The 24174-nt window shown below is 36.0% G+C and overlaps 4 protein-coding genes across 5 annotated transcripts in view; 1 reads left to right on the top strand and 3 right to left on the bottom strand.

Moving 5' to 3' along the window:
* The window catches only part of LOC105321784 (uncharacterized), a 29078-nt gene extending 28016 nt beyond the window's left edge, over positions 1-1062 (bottom strand). The window contains exons 1-2 of one of the 2 annotated variants that reach the window (XM_066087397.1): positions 858-1062; positions 624-691 (exon numbers count right to left, since the gene is read on the bottom strand). The gene's annotated coding sequence lies outside the window, so the exon portion shown is untranslated. The remainder of the gene's footprint in view (positions 1-623; positions 692-857) is intronic. The other variant, XM_066087398.1, reaches the window with a different exon arrangement.
* Positions 1063-3547: 2485 nt separating this feature from the next.
* LOC105326269 (dolichol kinase) lies at positions 3548-9869 on the bottom strand. The gene is made up of 12 exons (XM_020066374.3): positions 9649-9869; positions 9094-9223; positions 8550-8620; positions 8271-8411; positions 7638-7801; positions 7039-7095; positions 6585-6779; positions 6157-6369; positions 5663-5816; positions 5404-5514; positions 5241-5318; positions 3548-4892 (listed from the first exon to the last, which is right to left on the bottom strand). The coding sequence occupies exons 1-12, from the start codon at positions 9755-9757 to the stop codon at positions 4747-4749; spliced, it is 1569 nt and encodes a 522-aa protein (XP_019921933.3). The 5' UTR covers positions 9758-9869; the 3' UTR covers positions 3548-4746.
* A 943-nt stretch (positions 9870-10812) lies between these two features.
* On the top strand, positions 10813-16677 carry LOC105326271 (type I iodothyronine deiodinase). Its single transcript, XM_011426205.3, has 2 exons — positions 10813-10957; positions 15088-16677. Exon 2 carries the CDS (start codon positions 15088-15090, stop codon positions 15820-15822), a length of 735 nt encoding a protein of 244 aa, XP_011424507.4. The 5' UTR covers positions 10813-10957; the 3' UTR covers positions 15823-16677.
* A 329-nt stretch (positions 16678-17006) lies between these two features.
* On the bottom strand, positions 17007-23432 carry LOC105326272 (enolase-phosphatase E1). The gene is made up of 3 exons (XM_034467251.2): positions 23048-23432; positions 20995-21109; positions 17007-20150 (listed from the first exon to the last, which is right to left on the bottom strand). The coding sequence occupies exons 2-3, from the start codon at positions 21101-21103 to the stop codon at positions 18070-18072; spliced, it is 2190 nt and encodes a 729-aa protein (XP_034323142.2). The 5' UTR covers positions 21104-21109; positions 23048-23432; the 3' UTR covers positions 17007-18069.
* Positions 23433-24174: the final 742 nt, after the last annotated feature.

Here is a 24174-nt window from a genome sequence, read left to right as displayed (position 1 = left end):
GGGTAAAATATAGGGCTTTTTTACCAAATAGGTTTTAGCAAGGATACCTTTTAAAGATCATATATAAAAAAAAATCAAGGTAGATCTGATTTCAATACATCAATAATTTGATACGTGCATCAGTCTTTCACCCCTCATGGGTTATAATTGAAAAAAGAAAAACATTGCTTTATTATACAGTATAATCTGCTTTGTAAAACAAATATTTAGTATAAGCTGCTCTGAAAAAAAACCATTGCTTTATTACACAGTTTAATCTGGTTTATAAAAAATATTGCTTTATTATACAGTATAATCTGCTGTGATAAATTTTTGCTTTATTAATATACAGTTTAATCTGCTTTGTAAAAAAAAAATAGCTTTATTATCAGTATAATCTGCTTTTTAAAAAATTGCTTTTGGATGTAGAGTTCCAGTCTTTGAAACCCCAAATTTTGAATATTCATATCAGAAAGTGTCGAAACTGTTATAAATGGGACAATAGATGCCAGTTCCTTTTAAAAGAGATGTCATAAAATTGAGATGTCATAAAATTTGAGTTCTTCTTTAATACTAATAATAAAATTCCCGAAATTAGGCCTCGGACCCCCCCCCCCCCCCTCCCGTAGAAAAAAATTATTCACCGGATAACTTTTCTGGATCCGCGCATGCTTGTTCTATATATAAATCCGTGTGCTGTGTGGGTACGTATCTATAGAAGAAGAATAACATTGAGCGGATTCTTCTGTCTATAAATCCCAAATTTCTGATTAAAGGAATTTCAGACAGTATGACATGGAATATTATTACCTAACATCTTCTGACCTTTGTCATCTTGCATATTTAAACAGAAAGAATCTTAAAGTGATCATACTTACCCGTGAACTATCCAACTAAAAATAGAATCCATGAGAAGTATGTCCATTTCACAACCTATATTTGTTAAAATCGATTTAAATGTCTGCTGCTTTTAATCAACGTCAATGGATAAACAGGTCGAGCATTTTAGGTCTTACATGTATAAATACTTTGTGTACGAAAGATTCGACGTTATAGAAATTACTGTCAATAAGCAACTAAACCTAATACAGTATTTAAAGGAAGTGAACATGAAAAAAATAATTGTTGCTTAATAAATTATAAAAGCCTTTTGAAACTTAAAAATAAGGTCTGTTACCACTTTGTTTATTTCTATCAAGAGATTTTATCAATTTAACACTCTCAGTGAAAGGTTTATGGAGGTAATCCATTATTCCCCAGCATGCATCTGTTCTCTGACGTAGATAAGCCACATTGCTGCTGGTGACTGGGTCAATGTTGGAACTAGGCCAGTGTTTATGTACAGAGTTGATAAAAGTTGAGGAGAAAAATTATGCCTTGATGTGAAGAAAAATTTTGTGTACTGTCATGAGAAGTACATTTCTATGAATGAACCTCAGATAACTATTTATGATTTGCACAAAAAATGAATATATAGATAAATTAATTTGTGAAATATAAGACCATCACATTCCAGATGTTTGTATGGAGATGCATGTGGCAGTCAGTGTTTACATAAATAAAATGCTGTTTTTAGATTTCAATTTAAATTAATATAAAATTGTAATTCCATTTTCCATGTGGGGTTTCTTACCGTTACTTTTTATTTAAATGCCCTGGAAATTTTTCTGATTTGTTCTTTTTTCATACATAAGATCTTGATGATCTGTACGCCGGTTCTGTTTATGCTGTCAGAAGAATAACAGGACTAAGACACTTTTTTAAAAGTCAGGATGCTGTGCAATGCACATTGTGTGCTCTTTTATGTAGCACACATAATGTTCAAACTCATAAACAAGAAATTCCCGAGTGCAAGAAAAAATAGGTCACAATAACACTGATCCACGGACATTCCATTCTAGTTACATGTCACATTAACTGCTGGTGGGAATGCATCATTCTGAGATCCAAAATCTTCCTCCATAAACACTGTTTAAAATGACAACTCTTTACATTCCTTTCAAGTTTCCATTCACATTTTGATGATGGCATTTTATCCCTGTTACTGTGTGTAAAAATGCAATGTGTCTCACTGACGGCAGCATCAGTGCTGCCCTCTCTTAGATGCTTAGAGATAACCCAGCAGGGAGGTAATGATTTTAACAATATGGCAGCGCTCATGGATTGCAAGAATTAGTTATTCTAAGTGGTATATCTTTTTACTGAGGAAAGCTCTGTCTAAACGGTTTTCAGATATCATTATACACATCAAACAGACAAATTTGAGCCCTTGATAATTTTTTCATGTTCACTTCCTTTAAAGACAAACAAAGAATTGAAGAAAAAAATGCTATAACACTTATTGCATTTACGTACGTTCGTAGGTTTAGCTTAATTATATGACTCAATATAAAATGTTCTGAGGTATTATGCCATTTGGTTTTTATTTTTATCGTATAGTGTTACATGTATGTCTATAATGAAAGGAGTCATTTCTAAAGTTGAATTAACTCGTTTGTTTGCACTTTCGGTGTTACCAATGTCATGTTGTAAATTTTGAATTAACCGGACGGCAGTAAATAAAAAAAATTACTGCCACCCGGTAAATTCAAAACATACAAACTGTCATGTTGTCAATTTTGTATTTACTGCCACCCAGAAAATTTACAATGTGAACTAAAAACAGATCAGACCAATTTATCAGCGATTCACACAAGTTCATTACGATAATAATGTTCATTCCATATAAATAAATCTGTGTCGCAGAATAACATATGGTCCTTGTCGATGTTCGTCACAAAAATAATCCTTCTTTGAGGTGCCTCCATACAAGGCAATGATCGAGCCAAAATCACAGGTGCTTGTGGACTGGACCGTGCACTACCCCCCCCCCCCTTTTTCTATATTTTTTTTTCAAAATTTTTTTTTATTTCTTTTATTAATTATCATTTACAACCCCTTATATATGTCTCCGGTCGAAAAATAAAAGAAATATCACGACTTGGTAGCATTTTATAATCACACTCGTTTCCCCTATATATATAAAGAGAGAAGGTAAGCAACTCTCTTTATATATATAGGGGAAACGAGTGTGATTATAAAATGCTACCAAGTCGTGATATTTCTTTTATTTTTCGGCTGGAGGCATATATAAGGGGTTGTTAATGATAATTAATAAAAGAAATAAAAAATTTTTTTTTTTTTAAAAATATAGAAAAAAAGGGGGGGGGTAGTGCACGGTCCAGTCCACAAGCACCTGTGGCCAAAATACGGAAACTTTGCAGGATTTTTATAACATATATAAATTATATTATGTCGTTCGTTCTGGATAGTGAATATTGAATCCTGACATATACTTACGGTATTTTTGTCGTCGAATGGACTACATGTACATCATTCAAATAAGAAATACGAAGGTTTTCTTGTGTGAATTTTGGAGATAAACAACACAAACGTCTGGATGTTACATACTTACTGGACAGCAAATCAAACAGGATTGTTCATTAGGATAATGTCATTAAAACTGAGAACCACTACGGTAACAATTATAGTATACTTTAAAGTCAAACAAGAGAAGGCAAAATGCAAACATCTTGAAATAGTCATTTTATTCAAAATATATATTAAGATCAAAGACCCTAAATGACATAAAAAGGAGATAAATTACCTTCTTCATCTGTCAAAAATCACGCATATTCTAAAACGATTATACACATAACAAGTATACAAACAAATTCTCCATTCAGATAGATAATTCATTTATATACCGATAATTCAATCAACCTAATGTTGAAATGCATGATTCTTCAACAAACATTCATATTTAACGTTTCTGTTTGGGTTGCTCAAAGTGGACATACAATTGTTTGTTAATATGTAGGTCAAAGTGGACATACAATTGTTTGTTAATATGTAGGTCAAAGTGGACATACAATTGTTTGTTAATATGTAGGTCAAAGTGGACATACAATTGTTTGTTAATATGTAGGTCAAAGTGGACAAACAATTGTTTGTTAATATGTAGGTCAAAGTGGACATACAATTGTTTGTTAATATGTAGGTCAAAGTGGACATACAATTGTTTGTTAATATGTAGGTCAAAACGTAACTCACACTTACTTCAGTGCAATACTCTCTATGCCCAAAAAATGTAATATTAAATGTGATAAAAGATCAAGTTGTAACTTGTTCTTGTATAACGACATGAATCATTTTCAAAGCTTTGTGTTGACCACAACTTCTTAAAATGTTTTATATTTACCTATTTTAAATATTTTGAATATTAACAATTTAACATTTAAATAAACCAATAGCCAATTCCGCCATGCGTTTGGATCTACGTTGCCAAATTACCATACCCATGCCTTCTGCACCATGAAATAAAAATGGTTAATTCGTATTCATAATACCTTTAGCTGTAAGGAATTCGCCTGGATAGATCATTTCTTGTATGCCTATTTATTACTAGGAACCACAAATATTGCATATTAACCACTTATAATCCATATACTGAGTTCTAATTTATATCATTAATGCCTCACTCATTAAGCTACTTCTATAAAAAAATAAAATAAAAAAAACCTGGCAATGATTGTGTATACGTGCATCATTTCCTATCACTAGTCATGTCTATAGGGACTTCCTTCTCAGTAGGAGATTACTGTACTGCAGGACTAATGACAGAGTAAGATTGTCTACAACTAATGCTGACTATCTGGACTTCAGGGTCAGTAGAAGATTGTACATAAACAATGGCACAATATGGATGTCTACTTCTATTGCTGACCATCAGGACTTCAGGGTCAGTAGAAGATTGTACATAAACAATGGAAGAACGTGGTTGTCTATCTGTGAGGTGGAGGCTTCCAGAAGGGAGGTAACTGTAACAATCCCAGTCACCACCAACCACTGGGGATGTATGGCACCACCAAACACTGCAACAGAGGGAAACAGTTATTACTGGTCACTCAGACAGTACTCACCCACAAGGCACTTAACAGAACTAATGAACATCAAAATAAGCCTTGATAAACAGACAATTACACTGATTGAATCACCACTTTTATTCTGTACAACAACATTTAAGCAATATTTCCTTGCATTGCAACAAGAAATAATGATAATATATCCCTAAATTAATCATCCCATTCCTTCCCAACGCTTCTAAGAAACACATAGCTTTTTGGTTAGACAATGTATTAATAAATCATATTTTATATGAATTTTAATACCCTTTTGGGGCCGCAAAAATATATGAATTGTTTAAGCAGGATCATACTTACAAATAAGATCTAAAATGTAGAGGAACACAAGCTGAGATATAATGGATGCAACTGTTCCTTCAACAGTTTTCTGACCACCTGAGAATAAAAAGTAAAAATTACAAACACAAAATAGGAGGGAGCCTGTGGTGATAACACATAATGAACTTTACATTAAACCTACCCAATACTTTATGCTTTCCTATTGCACTGCCCACAACTGAGGCCATAGTATCTCCAATACCAACTGATAATACACCAGCAAAGAGAGGCAACATGTTTGAAAAATCACACCCTGCAAGAAAAAAAGTTCTCAATCTCTTAAAATATCATAAAATTGTTAGCACATTAGTTAAAATCAATTGGTTGCCACTGGTTCAAACTGATCATGTGACCATTCCTTGCCAACAATTGCCCTCTGAATCCAATGCTTATCTACATACACTGGAATGTATGGATCCACAGGGGGAGGGAGAAACCACAGAGGAGATAGAGGGGGGTCAGCACCAGCCTCCCTGTGTCCTGGGAACTGAGGAAGACCGAGTAACACCTGTGGAGGAGGGATCCCAGAGGGGGCACCTGTAGTAGTCGCACCGTCTGAAACCAAACACAAATAGTAGCATATCAGTACATTGACTGCTAACTTATAGAAGATAGTCAGCTCAAATATATATCTGAATCTTTTTTAGCCAAGAGTTTTTGAGAAGTATAATGGATGGACAACCTTTTGCTCATTAAGATGATGAATTGAAAAAGCAAACGTTTCATGAAAACATAACATAACAGATTTGAAGACATATAAAACCTTTAACATTGACATGAATAAATTGCTTTAAAAAAATCTGCTGTACTGTCTTGCTCTCTGTCATTAAAATATAACTAAGTATTGTTTATTGTTAAAACATTACCAAATTCTAGAATACACTGATGCACATACCTCCCCTATTACCAAACACCCCAGGGCCACCCAGGAGGCTGCAAACAAAAGACTGGCGTCAGTGACCAGCCCAGGAACATACACCCCCAGGATAAGGACATGAAACACCTTGCGCAGGCGTGTGGAGCCACTGGAAGTAGTCTTGTTTTGGTTCACCATTGTAATAAACAGGCTTACGAGGACAAGAAAGCCCCACCACAGAATCAGGTTCACCTAGAGATAAAGTTAAAATGTCAAAAAATTATGTCTTGTAAACTGTGAATCTAGTTGGTTAATGATAAAAATGAAATCTGATAAAATTTCTCGTACTGTATTTTTGTTGATGATATATAAATGCTTGTTTTTTAATTGTACACTGACATTGAGTGAATGAAGCCTTGTTGTGATTTACAAATATCAGGTGGTCAGTGACCTTTCTCAGCCTTTACCCTGTCTCTGGAGCCTGTCAGGTAATGTGTCACTTCTCTGTACGCCAGTAACGGAGTACCATACAACTTGATTGACAGAGGAACCAGGGCACACATGAAGGCCAGTCCATAGGAGACTGCAAACCTCATCCCTCCACTGTTAACACGGATCACACTCACGAACAGGGTCCCCACTAGAACCCCGGTAAACGCCATCTACAAAGACATCCTATGTCCATCAGCTGTTAATTTCTGCATCTTCACTGGAACAGTTAATGTAAATTACCGTTTAAAGCAACTGCTGATCTTTTGTCAATGGTTAAATCAAGGAATCAAGAATTCCACAAAACTTTAATACTAAAATCAATCATTAGGTAAAGTTAGTAACGAATTATAACTGATTTTTATCATAATTTATGAATAATTAGCAAAAACATTACGTAAGCTGCTATAAGAGACTTGGTTTAACACTGACCAGGGCGATGGAGAGACTTGTTGGTAAGCTGATGATACTGACACCCCTCTGTAGGGCCTACAAGTCAGAGATAGCTGCTAACTTATTCAAGGCGGACCACTCCAAAAATCAAAATTAATTGTTGGTGTGCGACTAGTTCTTGCCTAGTACCATTTCTCGCCAGTGCATTGTTACGTCTTTTTATCAACACATTAAATAAGAAAAATGATGTAACAATACACTGGCGAGAAATGGTACTTGGCAAGAACTGGTCGCATGCTGGTAGAATAACAAAGCCAGACTGTGAAATGTTATCTTACCATTTCTAAAATATATACATTTTTTTTTTAAAAAATATTCATCAAATTTCATTAAACAGATTTCCCAAAACTGAAAACCAGATTGTTTAATTCATGACTTTAAAAATAATGTTAACAGCACTGTTTCGAGATGTTCTTGAATATAATCTTTGAATAACAGCCAATTTTTGGTCAAATTCAATCACTTAATATCAAAGATGATTAGCATTCACAGCAAATATTTCTGATAATAATGGTAATGACCAAAAATTTCACATAACTTGAAATTTCATTTTTATAGCACCTCCACTGCAAACTCACCTGACACGCGATTACTACAATGGGATACAATGGAATGAAGACGATTTGTAGGCACACAGCCAGCTCCCCTTCTGTGAAGGAGTGGGGGAAAGCCCGGGGAATTCTGCCCAGGAGATGGTAGACCACCACACAAAGACACACCAACACCACTTGTTCTTGTCGATCTTCAGGGGGAGAAAGAATTAAAGGTCAACATGATGTAATCACAGGCATTTGAGTCAAGTGACTTGACATAAAAAGATTAAATTTAAGGCTAAAAGCAGATTATTTCATGTACTGTATTCATCATAATAATAAACTTTGTACTACATGTACCTCATCCTTCTTTACACAACTTGTAATTGTATGGAATGTTAAAAACAATAGTAAAAATTCATCTTATTCCTTAAGCATCCCTAGAAACTATTGATTACATGTACATTTGTTTCAAACATGGCATCTAAATTTGCCAAGTAAAGCATTAATTCATATAGAACAAAATTAACACCAATGCTTAACAAGCTATCTTTTGAATGATATCTTGTGTAACTCCTGTTGTTAGACTTCTTTTCTAACACTTGATTTGCCTCAGGCAACATTTTGGTCCTCAGATTGCGTTGTCCTGTATACAGCTACGTATGGCATTGTTTGTACCTTTGGACATAAAGTCCTCCCTGAACCAGTACAAGAGGCCGGCACAGGTAATCTGAGTGACCGCGGAGGGATTGAATCGAACCAGAACCAGCACCACAATGATATAGGCAAGGATCACAGGCCCACTGTTCACATCCGGCTCTGTTCAAAAGATATTTCTTACACTTTAATTAAATAACATGTGAAAAGCCATCTGTAGATTTCAAATATCATACTACACTTCAGGAGTTAGCCGGCTTGTTTGCTTGTTTTGCGCATGTTTCTTTCAATTTAACCTACGGCGTAACAAGTTTGTAGTCAAAGCCATGGGTATCAACAAGCTGCACCATAAACCCGGATCAGATCTACTTCTGAAAACAAGTTAAACGCACACCATTAAAAAACAAATACATCAGTGATAACATAAAAATGAGGTTTAAAATGTTACAATCAATGATTTAAAGATGACTCTGTTTTAGCACATAAGCTCGCTGTTAATCCCTTAAAAGACATTACTTTTTAGCTGTGCTCACCCAAACGGTTGGAATGTAAACCATATTAAAAGCCAATGCTTATTCAAATAAAGACTTTCACTGATGTACATACCCATATTTTGTGCACAAATATCAAGAAATCACAGACAGCACAAAACAAATAGAATAAAAAGTAAATTCAGATTTCTAAAAAGATTTTAATCCAAACAGTGATATATATTGCTTCTGTTGGAGTTTAAACAAAAGTCTTTGTAATTCAAGAGCAAAAGCCACAAGTATAAAAATTTACTGGTATATTTCACGGACACACAACCCAAAAGAAGGTTTTGGTAAGTCAGTCATGTGTTTACCTGTAGACATTATCCTGTGAGGAGGTCTGTGTTTCCTGAGAGGATGTCCCTGTTTCCTCTGCAGCTTTCCTGCCTATGACTGGGACAATTTGATGGAGGGACATGAGAAGCATCAGACAGATGGAACAACCTGTAAATAAATGATCAGCAGTAAACTTCACAAATAAATGTTCAGTGATTTTTTCCTTTTGTAAAAAAGCTGAGCATGTGTACCTGAAAGCAAAAGAAAACAAAAGCATCCCCACCCCAAAAAGGAAAAACTGTTCTAAATTAACTGCAAAAAATGTATATGAAAGCACATAGTAAGCCACTTTGATTATCTTGATAAAGCTATATAGTTTTTTTAAACTGTATAGTTAAATCAAGAGGTTGTTCATGACCTGTTTTAGTGTTTATCCCGTTGGCCGTAACTGGTAACTACCCTGTATATATAACATGTATATAATATATATTATTTAAACCCCTCCTTCTTGATCCGCCACTGTTTCGATATATAAAAACCAAAGGTGATTAAATTTTATAAAGTGACAAGCAGAAGCACACAATACACCTTACCAAGTATTTTAAAGTGTTTCGTTTCCTCGACGAAGTTCTGGTTCCAGAACAAACAAACATAACTGTAGAAACCAACGACCAGCCCGGTTTCTATTATTCCGGGCTCCATGTCTGCAAAGTCTCAGAATGTGCCAGGTTCAAATTATGAAGGCAGAGACACGAAATCACGCAGAAAATTTACTTTTCATGGAGAATACTGTCCAGCCATTACAACTGGAAGAGGTATTTGAATACTAATTTTCAACTTGTTGGATAAACCTTTACAAATCCGGAAAACAAAAAAAAATTTCAAGAGGCCTTTCACAAAAAAGCGTTGCTTCTTTTTTTCATCTCTACAAGAGATATTATTAAGAATTGATCGTTAATTTTTTTTTTCGTCAAAATAATTATATAAACTATACGCACAAGTTTACACAACACACTGTAAAAATGCCTGGCTGATGATTAAATTTTCATTCAATGTTTATTGATTTTTCCGAAGATTCAATTGTCATGATTGTAGGCCTAATGAACAAAAACTTAAACACGAAATAAATGAAAAAAAAATGCACACGAGTAATCACGGGAATCATTGGGAATGTCGTCGGCAAAACCATAGACATGAATAACATTGTTATTTATGTTTCTGGCCGTGAAAACTTGAGCGAGATGTTTTGAACAATTTTCGGAAAATAATATATTACAGCGCGATGTTGGCCGCTGGCTTAAAAAATAATACCTCGGCCGAAAAAAAAATCGGATGGACGACATGGGAGCTACAGTTCTGTGCGTGTTAAAACACAGTGATGTGTGAACCATGATAACAATTGATCTAAGGTCACACAAAAAAACTTGGTTATAGCAAAGTCCTAAATACATATATCGGTATAGCGAATTTTTGGTAATAATAAATATAGAGAAATCGGTATATCCATGGTTAATCTTCTTCCACCAGTCTACAATTTTTACTAATTGTGGCCTAAAATAAAATACATTCTTATGAAACCTATAATAACCGGCCTGCATGTAAAATTTAATAAATTACATGGAAATAAACTCATTAAAAGTATTATTTCTATAATTGTAGTGCGAACTATTTAAAAAATAATTTGTGATTATGCGTACCACGGTAAGAATTAATCAGAAGTTACACGTGTACATATTGTTGAAATCGTTTATTCGTTTATTAATTGTAAATGACAACTTAACACACCACTTCTAGATCCACGCATGAGAAAATGAAATGTTCTTCAATCCTACACGTGAGATAAAATACCTGTCCAGTTTATTGATCAGACAGGTGTACGTGGGCACTGTTTAGCCTACACAGGTAAGACATTCGTAGTCTGTTTATTTTCCTTTACTGTACACGTTCTCCAAACTTAAGACCAATATATTTATCAAGACAAATTATAGATCTACCTACGGTATCCAGTATTCGTGTGCAGTTTTGATTATAAACAAGATGGCTGGTTAAGACGAGTAGAATGCCTATATAAAGACGGATAAAAGATACTGAAAAACTGGAATATCATCAAATCTGATAATTTTCAAAAAATTCATTCAAAAAATTGTATGTTATAGTTTTATTTAATGTTATATTGATTTGTACCCCTTAGATATGTTCAGCACTTGGCACGCGTGTATTTTAACTGGAGTATACGTATTAAAAACCTCCACATTATGTCATTTTTTAGAACTTCAATGCTTTTTCTATATAATTATAGAGTGGGTCTGTGTTCCATACTCTAGTCATAGTGTAAGTAATGTCAAATTGAAACCGTTTGTTAAAATATATATCCAAAACTAAAAATATAGTTGAAATTGTGATAGTTGTATTCCAGCAAATCAAATAGATTTAATTGGAAAAATTAAATTTGAAATTGTATTTTACGACTAAACCAAATCGGTACCCCCCCCCCCCCCCCCCATCTTTCTTCATCGACAGAGATAATTGATTAAACTACCCGCGTTGCCCATCTATTACTGACCACATATTTCTTGACAACATGCTGTTTTCGTGAATTGCTGACTTAAACTACTCTGTGTGAACACTCTAATTAGAAATCTACCTGTAGATCTAGAAACTTTTCATAAAAATAGTAAAAAGTGGCAAAAATGGCAAATAATCATTGAAAGTGAATGTGATTGGTTAAGCAAAAACACCAAACCAGTTTTGCAAGCTTACATTTATTTTTATTTTTTTTTGGAGGGGGTATGTTTACTTGCATGACGGTTATTTTCGGGGTAAATTCTCAGAAATTAAGTTCGTTTTGTGCATCTTTCAAACTTCTATGCTAGACGTTTTGAAGTCTAACTCTTGCCTGTATTTTTTCTTTATTCACTAATCGATGGCCCACAGGGGGCATATACATTAAAAAAATAATAATATCAGGATTATAACAAATAAAGAATGAAATAATAGCCTAAGCAGAAGCAAGCGTTTATACTGATATGACAAGTGTTATTTTTACATCGACTCAAGCCATGCAAGGTCCGGGGTCCGCATTTAGCTCTATCACAGTCATCGTCGTTTGCAATGATTTATATTTAATGTACTATATTTTATATGCATGTACTATATAAAGCATTAAACACCAAATCAATATATAGTGTAGAACCATACCTTTCTGTTCCCATTGGTGGATTAAAATCATATGTACATGCATAAATGAAACAAAATTAAAATTGATGAGTTAAATTAAACCACGGCCAATAACACAAACATACTCGAGACTGGTGAGGGTTTCCAACATAGTTAATCGAGAAACCTTTACCCCCAGGGTAATGAGACTACGCCCTTCAGAGAGTTAGAATACAGAAAGGGGACACTATATACATAGCAATGCGTGCTATAATCAATGAATATTGACTGTGTTATTTATTTTTGCATACATCATAGTTCTTGTCTTGTCTAGTTTCACTAACAATTTTGAATAAAAAGAATTTGGCGATGCAATTAGTATGAACTTGAATACATGTAATCATATTTAATGTAACTTAATACACGACATAAAACTTTATCTTTTTTGTAGCTTTATGTTTACATCTACCATGTATAATTTCCTCTTTTTCTTACGGAAAAATATAGTCAATGCATAGCTCTATAGAAACAGCCAAATTGAAATTTACACGCCCCATTTATCGATTGGTCGAAATCTACAGCGGATGAAAGTGACAGGACTGAAATTGACACGCCCTGTTTATCGATTGGTCTGAATCTACAGTGACCTAAGTAAACTCTAGGACTGCACGAAATAATCATGATGATGCCTATGGCACGCCAAATTCACAAAAATGAGCTAAACATAGTTTCACAGTCGATAAACTAGGTTTATCAGCTGTTAACTATAGTTTACGGATCCTAAACTATAGTTAACGATTCGTTAACTATAGTTTACATCTGTGAAACTATATTTCAGGAATGTAAACTATAGTTTACGAATGATAATCATAGTTTATCTATCTGTAAAAAACGTTAACAATAGATTTTGCTGATAAATATGGATTCACATTTGTTTATTATAATTTACAATCGTAAACTATAGTCAAGAGTTGTTAATTACAGTTCCAAAAATTGTGAAACTATACCGGTATTTATAAGACAAATTCACAAAAATGAGCTACACATATTTTCACAGTCGAAAAACTAGGTTTATCGACTGTTAACTATAGTTTAGGATTAACGACGTTAATCTATATTTCACGTCTGTAAACTATAGTTAACGCGATAATCTATGTTTCACATCTGTTGACTATAGTTAAAACTGAAAACAATCATTTTCGATTGTTAAACATAGTTTATCTGATAAATATAGTTTCACCATTGTGAAACTATGATTAACAACTCTAAATTAACGATTGTAAAACATACTAGTTTATCTGATTAATATAGTTTCACAATCGTGAAACTATATTTAGCAACTCTAAACTATCGTTTACGAATGTAAACTATAGTTTACAGATGTGAATCTATATTTATCAGCAAAATCTATTGTTAACGTGTATTTCCAGATAGAAAAACATAGATTTGCATTCGTAAACTATAGTTTACAGATGTGAAATATAGATTAACGTCAGTAACTATAGTTTAGGATCCGTAAACTATAGTTAACAGCCGATAAACCTAGTTTATCGACTGTGAAACTATGTTTTGCTAATTTATGTGAATTTGGCGTGCTTTAGATTTGTAAACCGTAGTTTACTGATCTTAAAACCCTATTTATCAGATAAACTATGTTTAACAACCGCAAATGATTGTTTTCAGTGTTAACTATAGTTTACAGATGTGAAATGTAGATTAACGTCGGTAACTATAGTTTACGATCCGTAAGCTATAGTTAACTGTCGATAAACCTAGTTTATCGACTGTGAAACTATGTTTAGCTCATTTTTGTTAATTTGGCGTGCCATAGATGCCAGACTCCAAGTCTCACAAGAGAAGATTTGGCTGTTTCTTTTGGCTAACGTACTTATGTACATTAACAGTTATTTAGTGAATTGTACTTACTTTTCATAATCTATTTATTAATTACTTAAAGAAAGCTGTTAATATAAACAATAAAATGCTTTCTTTGATGATTCATGCGGGTTATGAAGGTAGCGATCATTGCAGGAAGAATTGACATAACCCGCTAACGCGGGTTATGTATTTTTCCTGCAATGTCGCTACCTTCATATCCCGAATGAATCACCAAAGAAAGCATTTTATTGTTAAAATATGTCAGACAAGTATTAACAATACGTGTCTGACATATAAAGCTATATAAAAAAACAGTTTGCTAAATGAAATAAGAAATCAAAGTACTGTAGCACTGATGGGAGTTGGTTTTAGTGAATGTTGCTCATTTTAAAATCAAAGATGTGATTTAGCAGGGTAAGTAGTTTCTTATAGCTACATGTATATTTGAATAATTACGCACGTTTTTTTCTAATATTAATTACAAACTGTACGATGCGTATGCATTAGGTATCAGTATTCGAAACATTTCTGAAAAATTGTATCCAAGTAATCTTGAACTTTGGCGTAGGAATACATACGACTACCAAATATATCCAAATTGTTTGTACCATTTAAAATCTAACTATTTTCAAGGTATTTATAAATAGGTTTCCTTGAAAAAATAGTGTTTCTGATTACATTACATCGAATTTATCGATTATTTTAAAGTACTTGGAAGTAGTAAGTCTTGTTAGCGGTGATGATTTGTGCTTAGGCCCAAACACTGTTTCATTTCCGTTTTGCCAGAGTAACTGCAACTCCCAAAAAAACCATAATAGTTACTAGTATACATTCCTATGCTTTCTATGCTAGAGATAGTTTCGTCGATCATTAATATGCTTTGAAATTGTCTTTGCTCTGAGTCTCTGCATGTTAAATAGCTTATCCTTTTTATGAAGTTAACAATTTCCAAAGTTACCCTCGTTAAAGCTCAATATCCGTTTCCTTTTTCATTGTAGATGGCGCGGTTCCTGACGATCGTCGCGCGTTCATGTCGTCTGCTTGCGTTTTCTGTCGTTGCGACCTTCATCGCAATTATAGGGAAACACATCCCAGCATTAGATCGAATAGTGATGAGAAACCTTAGGGCAGTCTTAATGGATAGCACCCTTAAAGAAGAGGACTGGAAAGATTCCATTTATTCACTTGCTCAGCTAAAGACAATGACCAAAAATAGCATTTACGATGTGTTTCGAGATGCTGAACTGTATCATGACGCGCCAGATGGTGACGTCATCAAACGGGACCTTTCAAAATCCCGTCTGCTCGAATTTCAGAAAAAAGATCGACCGCTTATTCTCAATTTTGGAAGCTGTACATGACCACCGTTCATGGGAAAGCTTGAGCAATTCAAGAAATTGGTTGCTCGCTTTAGTAACGTCGCCGACTTTTTGATTGTTTATATAGCTGAAGCACATCCAAGCGATGGGTGGGCGTTCAAAAATAATTTTGATATTCATACGCATAAGGGGATTCACGATCGAATGAAAGCGGTGGACATACTGTTAAAACATCAGCCAAACTGTCCAGTGGTAGTAGACGATATCTCCAATGATATAAACTACAAATACGGAGCAATGCCAGAGCGTCTTTATATTGTTTTGAATGGCAAGATAGTGTACCTGGGGGAGAGGGGACCCCGGGGATACCACGTGGAGGAGGTAGAAGAGTGGCTGACCAAATATACGTCATAGCTTGGGCGACTTAACGTGTGTGGAGAAGACGTTGAATTAAAGTAGCTACAATTCATTTTCAATTTGTAAATCAAAATTAATTTTTATCGCGTAGTTTTTGTCACAGGTCAACCGATAAGTATACATGATATAAAAGAAAGCACATCAATGTCAAAATGTGAGTGTGTCGAATATGATATACTAGTGCATTTGTTCTAAGCGTTTTAATGTTTAATCATAGCGGGTTATTTTTTTCTTTTCATAGCAATCAGTTGATAAAGATTGAATTAAGTGGTAGCAGCAAGTCTGTTTTTCTAATCCAGTTGTCTCCTCCATGCACTCTGATAATACTTTTAAAACTTTTCAAATGCAACGTACTGATATCATCAATGTTTAAGGTCATCAATTTTTCCAGGTTTTAATGAAAATCACAGTTCAATTAACTTTCAAGGATACGTACATTTGTATCTATTGAGCCTAACATGTTATTAGAAATTGCACTTCGGTGAACATTTTGTTTCGTGGATCAACTCAACAAAAAAACCCACGAAAATTGGTGTTCAACAGATATCGATGAAGCTACAGTAGCCTACACTGAATTTATATGTGCTGTGTAATACATTTTGCTCCTTTTTTGGTATAACGTATTTGTACATAAATATACAGTAAACTTTTTGTGCATAAATCATTGGAGTCCTTTCCAGCTGATGTTTCCCCATACCGTGTGAGTTCATCATCAATGACAGCGTTTATGAAGTCGTCCTCAAAAATGTCTGAAAACGGGGACGGACTGATCGCGTCACAAGCTGTCATCAATGTGAACTTTCATGATATGGGGTGTACATCTTTAGTTCCAAATAAATTGATTCCAAATAGCATTTTAGTTTTCTTTTTGTTATACATGTAGTACATAAAAAAAATGTCAATATTTTTTAAAATGAATATTTTATGGTCATATCATTTTTGTCTTATAAAGTCTGAAATGAAAATAGTTTTACCTATAACATGATACATTGTACTTAAAAAACCCAGAAATTGCATCAAAATTACAAATAAAAAATCATTGTTATTAAAATAAATAATTTCTTCCTCATTCTTGAGTGTTGAAATGATCAGCAACGCTATCAACTAAAAAATATTTTCTTGTAAAACCCTTGGTTTAGTAGATAAGCAGGTAGTTGGTTTACAAAATACAGACAACCATGTCCTCTTTGACTTTTATTTTAAAAATCTATATGAACTGAAGTTCAAATGGATATGTACAAGAAAACAAAACATACGAGCGATGAAACGAAAGAGAGGCTGAAGGAATAATACATCTATGAAGCAGAGGTAGTTATGACGAAACAGTGTCACTTAATATAGTATATTCGACTTAAAATATACGGTTACTCTTCAAATTAGGATGGTAAGTTCGATGGGATTTGTAAATATGTACATACATTTTATACTAGTCTTATATATACATATCTTCCATTTTTAACGAAAACGATAAATCCTTCATTTGTTTTTAATAATATCAGGATACACATGTACAAGACCTAACACAAAAGTTTATAAATAAAAATCCACCGATGTTGCTGCTGTTTGATTGAAGAAGCACTATACATTAGGAGTGACAGAAATAAGGGGATGGGCTGGGTGTATTGCCTATAGGGGTTGTAGGTATACCTATAGAAGCAGGAGACAGTCAGTTGCTTGAACATACCCACTGCAGGGTTATATTTCTTCTGGATGCTATTCTTCTGAAGGTCTACAATCAGAACTTTTTTCACTGTCTGACCAAATTTTCTTTATGAAATATAAATAAAAACATGATATATTCAAAATGGTACAAATTATCCGCAGACTTATTGGGAAATCGGAATTCTTGAGGTGGTAGTTTTCAAATATACCTGTAATATGATTACATGTACTAGTTTATAGATTTTTACTGTTCTTCTTGTTTATATATAATTTTCTTATATAAATGCTTAAATGAACGACTGATCACCTGTCACTGCTTTGTTAGTACTATGTCTAAATGACTAATGACTTTGTTAAAAAGGTGACTAAATATGAAGATTTGACGACTATGGTCCCATATATACAATCTGTACAAAATCAGTAGAAATAGTCATGAGTATTCTACAGTAAGTAGCACTTAGCTGTCAGTCTAAATTACACAAAACTGGTACACCTGTAATTGTCACTGTCATGGCAGCTCACGTGTTTATTCCCTTGGTCTGTATAGACCTGTGTTTATATTTACAGGGAGTTATACCACACTCATACGGCAGTGTCCACCGTCCCAAAGCTCTCGGGGCGCCGCTGTTCGGAGTAACCATTGCTGGTTATAGGTTGGGACTCTATAGATTCCGCGGGGATCTGATATGGTTTACCGGGCATGTTATAATCTTGTGGGGGTACGGGCGGAGCCTCGTCTTCGTCCGAGTCGTCATACTCCTCACCGTCAGAAACAGGAACAGTGGGGGGACTCGGAAGTGGGTCCGACGCCGGTGACGTAGGAGGGGAGGGTAACGGATCGTCCGTGTCGGGCACCTGCGGGAAATCTTCCGGTTCCGACGGATCGTAGCGGTATCCGTCGTCAAGGCCCGGCTCCCTCACGATGTACGTCCCCTCGTAGTCGTCGTCCTCCAGGAGCGGGGGTGGGGTCTGTACCAGCTCCGGCTCCTCGGTCTCGTTCCTTTCATTCTCGACCTCGAAGTCCTCCATCGGGTCGTCTATCTGCACAGTTGTTGAGTTAACAGAGTCATTGTCAGGCGGCCTACAGTCGTCTTCGTTCTCTATCGATATTTGCTCTGTAAGAGTTGCGTCTGTTGATAGCTGCTCGGTCACGTTTTCAGTCTGGTCGGGAACAGAGTTTTCTTGATCATCAAAATCAATTAAATTGTCGTTTTGACACATATTATTGGTTTCCTCCACCGCTTCCTCTGTTGGGCTTGAAGAAGCCTGTTCCGGTGCCTCTTGTTCCGGTACCTCTTGTTCCGGTATGGTGTCTTGGACTGGCTCGTCATAAGCGGGAGGCGGAACTTCCTCTTCTTTATCTAATTGTTCGCTTTCTTGTTTTGGTTCAGTGTTTACTTCCTCCGCCTCGACAGGGGGTGGCGGAATTTCCTCTTCGTCTTTCCCAGTTTTAGATTCTGACTTTTCGTGTGCTGTCTCGGTGAGAATAACATTATCGCCATCTTCTTTATCTGTTTTGACGTCAATGTCTTCAGTAACTTTTTCTTCCGTTACCATCTCATGTTGCGCGGTTGCTGAATCTCTCTGAATGGATTCCATTGCATTAGATTCTATCGCGTCACTGTGGACGATGACTGTGTTGCAGTTGGTGGTTTCATTGGTCTCCATTTCGATCCTGTTGTACTGGACCTCGCTTGCCGGTACCACGGGGCACACAGCTATGGTTTTGTCCTCCTTCGGTGCCTCTTTCTGGTTTTCCGCTGCGGTGTTTACCTGTTCGTTCTCTACGGCAAACGTGACACATGTTTTATTCTTTGAGTCGGCTTTCTGTTCTTCCTTGGGTTTTTCACTCTTGTCTTCTATTCCTTTGTCTACGTTCTTCTGCATGTTGGTTTTATTATGTCGGTAAACGAGAAATATAATCTTTACTGTTAAGCAGAGAAGTGCGAGCACGCTGCAACAGAATAGTGTGATGGTGTCCCTTCCCCAGTCGTAGAAGAGAGTTTGCCATTTCCAGATTAGTCCGCAGCAAGTCGCTAGCCAGGGGATGTAGGGGAGCAGAATGTACCTTGTGTAACGGTCGAACACAAACACGTCCAACCAGAACCAAGCCAGCTCCAGTAGCGCCATTGCTCCGAGCAGGGCAAGGAAAAGGATCTCATCGGGCACCCCTACCTCGTACCTCAGCACAACGCCGAGATTCAAGAACATCACAATTGTCTGCCAGGCGGAGATAAATCCCAGTCCATTCTGAACCAGGAATCTTACGACCCATATTTCACTCTGGGTCTCCTCTTGAATGAGCACCGCAAAGTTGTTGAAGAGCTGTTTTAGCGATGTGTAGAAGCTGATGTACATCGTGACCGGAAGTGAGAATACGATGATAAAGGATGCCACCGTGTAGCCCCAGTTCCACAGATATAGCCATAGCACCACCGCCAAATTATTGGCCACCAGAAGACCGTAGACCCGCGGGGGAGTGAGGGAGAGAAGATAGATACTTCTACCGCCTTTCGTTTTACGGCAGATTGTCGTGATACCGTACAGAATGAGAACCAGTTCAAGCGCAAAAACAATGTACCAGATGAAGAAGATGGGCCAGGGTGGATTTATCATTAGCGGAAACATCCGGGATACATCGCCGGTGGATCTGTTGAATATTCCTGAAAATGGAGAATGCATTATTTTATTTTTGGTGACATTTTAAGTCTACTGAGTTCATTTTAGAAAATAAATTTCATTAGCTGATGGTAATTTACCAGATTCTTGTAATGGAATTCACAACGTGCATACGTGATGGATGAGTGTAATTACAGCGGGGAGTAGGGGAGTGTGTGCACTTCATTAAAATTGTTATGTAATTTTGAACAGAGAACCGCAATTAACATTCTCGGATGTGTGCAAGCCTACATCGAAAGATTACACTGGGCAACTGATAATCGTCATCACTGGAAACTAATAAGTTCTGTTTGTCAATCACAGCCATTGTCGGTGGACTAACTTGGCAGGTCTTCCATCATTAAGGGCTAGATTTACATTGACATAAAACTATTTACAAGAAATAAAAGTCAGAACAGATGCTTGTCTGGATCTATCCAAAACAAACCCAACTTCTGTTTCAAGATAAAAGAAAACTTGATGTTATTTTACAACGTTTGAAAGAAGTTGGTAACTCTGTGTGTTGCAGTATTCCTTAGGAATGATGAAAAGATTTAGGTAAATGGGCGTGAATTGGATAGAATTTTTCAATAAAAAATATTTCTGTATTGAAGAATTTGGCGATATTTCCTGTGGAGTGTGAATCCTTTCGTCTGTTTTGATTGCTGAGGCTGTTTATCGTCTGCTACCGAATGATAGGACATTATCGAGCGTTGCGATATGACGCCGCACCAGCCGGCAGTATAAGCAGACTATAGCTCATCTCGTTAACTCAACTTACATAGTTCTGGGGGTCTTTAACTGGACATCTGTACCAATTATAAAAGTATTTCCGTAATAGCATTTTACCTAGCTCTTTCCCAAAATATTTGTTCAGTATGGAGAGCGCTGTCATTGCTGCAAACAGGAAAAAGGCGGTGAAGATGAGTGCAATTCTCCCAGACTTATTTGTTGCCATGGTGATCTACAAAAAAATTATAAAAATATAAAGTTTTTTGAGATTTGAGCAATACACAGCATCCAAGTCCCTGCCAAGAATAAAGTTTTGAGAACATTGTATAGCGTGTGTGCTCCCTTGGTATAAATCAGCTTCGATCAGCTTCAATTACGTGTAACTTAAGGTTCGTTAAAGAATTTAGTATTTTTTGCTAATCTAATTTACACACAAGTGGTATGTTCAAGCTCTATGCCAGAGATTTCATAAGATTCCCACCAGCTATTATCGCTATCTTGACAGTGATTCAAAAGTCCTCTCATTTGTTTTTCTTTATTTTCCTTTCTGTTATCGTAAGAAGATTGACAACAGATACAGAAGCTGATATCGGCTATCTTATCGTGTACCCTGCTGTGACCTCATAGAGGGCGTCATGACCCCCACGGTGACCTCAAAATGGACTTCACGGGAGGCAAGGCAGACAAACACTTTTATCCTTCGGCATGTTAATCAGTAAGCCCTTGTTAACGAGCTCATGTCCATAAACAAGCAGCTATTGCGTAATCTGCACTCATGGTCTGCGAGTCTGCGACACTTTTGAACTGGATTAAGTGTGTACATGTACGATCTGCCCATCCTCTTGTCTTTGTAAAGCATGGCAACGAGAGAGAGGCGAAGCGTCAGGAAACAATTAGGGCTACTACAGATTGTACCATATTATGCATATAAATCTTATTAAAAATCAAGATCTAAGAGGGAAGTCTAGAGGAGCCCCTTCCCCTGAACTGTACTCGGCACGTAGATGGCTTTGTCGATCAAGTCCATTGTTCCTCTGAAGTTTGAAGTATATATATTACAGTGTAATCCCGTGATCATTACATTACATCGACACATCAAGGTCTGGTTTAACAAGTACTTTACATGCTTCTGCCGATAAACTCTAATGTACTGTGAATTCTGCTCATTATTTTATCTTTCACTTGCGGCATGTTTGGTTCATTCAATCTGAATTGCAAATCCCGAAATGAAAAAAAGAAGAAACATTCAGACTTCCATTTACCCAGCAGGGGGTGGCTGGGCGAGGGGGAGATGAAAAGAAGAAGATTGATGGGGAAAAAATACACACTAGGGGGGAGGAAATGCCCCAGGGGGCCTCTACTGATTTTTACCCCTAAAACGTATGTGATATACATCTGCATACTCTTACTTTATAATATTAAAATAGTGAAGTAGATGCACAGAACGCTCTACATAAAGCAATTTGTTTTATCTTATATTTATGTTTTTAATACTGAAAGAGGAGCATGAGATAAACAGAAAAACAGCACATGTGAATTTCGGCGTATGTATATTGCTATCTAATAGGGAAAACAGCATCATTCAAGCACAACTCTAAACTCCTACTTTAAAAGCAAGTAAGGCTTTAGGAAGCTGTGGACCAAGCAGTGAATCAGTCAGTCAGCTTGTGATCAAATATCCAGCACGACATTTTTTCTGACACGATTGCCAATATTTTGTTTGTAATGGAAACCGGCACATGTTGAAGGGGCACAGTACTATCTAAGATTGGTCTGCGATAGGTTTCAATGAGTCACGAGATCCGCTCACGATCAACCGATACATTTCTTTTCTTCATCATTATGAGACTTATCGATAAACTATTACTCAAAAAGTAGAATTTGCTGTTGAAACCCTCGTTAATTTTCCCTCGCTTTCCTCCAGAATTCGAGCGAAGTGACGCAGGAATGCGAAACTTCATGCCACCAAGCGAGATTTGAACTCGCGGAAAAGAAAATAACACAATAAGATGGCCAGAATCTCCATCCCCTTGATGTGTGTTTACATTTTCTTAAATATTTACCAAAGGTCGTTCTTTAACGCTAAAGACTGTCATTAAGCAGAAAACATTCACAAATCGACATCCCTAAATGATAAATATTAATACTATATCATATAAACAGTACCCACCTTTTTTCCCGTCAGCAAACTTCAACAAAACTTCACAAAGAAAGCCCCTCCACCGTTTCCTTATCTTTGACTAAAAATAACTTCTATGAGGTCGAAGCGCATTGGTGGAGCATCTTGAAGCCTCTCAATATGCTGAAGGGTGATTATAAATTCAGATTGGGCATAAGTTTTTATCGCGACTCTAGGTTTATCACGCCGGGGAGAGGAGAGCACATAGACTCCGCTACTGCAGCTGCAAAAACGCTACGGAATAGCGATATAATGTAGGGGCCGTCAACCAGGGGCTCTATCTGTTCATCTACGTGCTGTGCTCGCTGTGTCCAAGATATAGATCGATTTTTTCGGAAGTTGTACTTTTTTTTGGCCATGGACATCATTCTCAACTCCTTCATTTAATTGAGAATCCGTTTGTAAACAAGTGTTGAGAGAAGCCCGCATCGTCAGAATATCACTTACAGCTCGGATTCGTTTTGAATACGAAGAAAGATCTCAATCTCAGATTTTGTTTGATACTGTCTGCAGCTACATTATAAGTACATTGCATTAAAATGCTCTGGGCTTATGTTCAAATGAGCTAGCTCTCAGAATTTTGTACAATCAGTGGAGTCGGAATTAGACGCTAACTTCATGTCGCTTGCAAGGGTTCATTAGACTTTATTTTACGCTATATAACGTCAATTTCGACGGATTCGACGTACTAAAGTGTATGTTAAGATCTAATGTAATGCCTATGGATGTGTGAAGTTCAAGATATAATTTCTTTCAGTTGTGCTTTATAACAATAGCTTTGTTTGATATCTTGTATCGGGGCTTTAATGTTTGGTAAACACAATGAAAACTCATGTTTTAATTCGTTATTTTCTGTGATATATTTGAAGAAGATAGTAACAAATCTTGGAAATTTCACTTTAAATAAAGAATACCGACAGTTTCTCCAAAAACAGCATTTAACAAGCTCTTCTTCAAAAGATACTCTGGGGTCATTTTCTAGATCAGATTGACCCCGACTTAAGATGCCACATAATTCTGATAATTCTTGAATCCAAGCAAGTCAAATGCTCGAACATCTGAACCATTCATTTGGACTTTTCTTAAAATGTTTGAGTTTTTATCTGTTTATGTTGCAA

This window comes from Magallana gigas, chromosome 6 (genome assembly GCF_963853765.1).
Source record: "Magallana gigas chromosome 6, xbMagGiga1.1, whole genome shotgun sequence".
Classification (NCBI taxonomy): Eukaryota; Metazoa; Mollusca; class Bivalvia; order Ostreida; family Ostreidae; genus Magallana; species Magallana gigas.
Note: the sequence above shows the minus strand (reverse complement) of the source record. Positions and strands in the feature narration are given on the sequence as shown.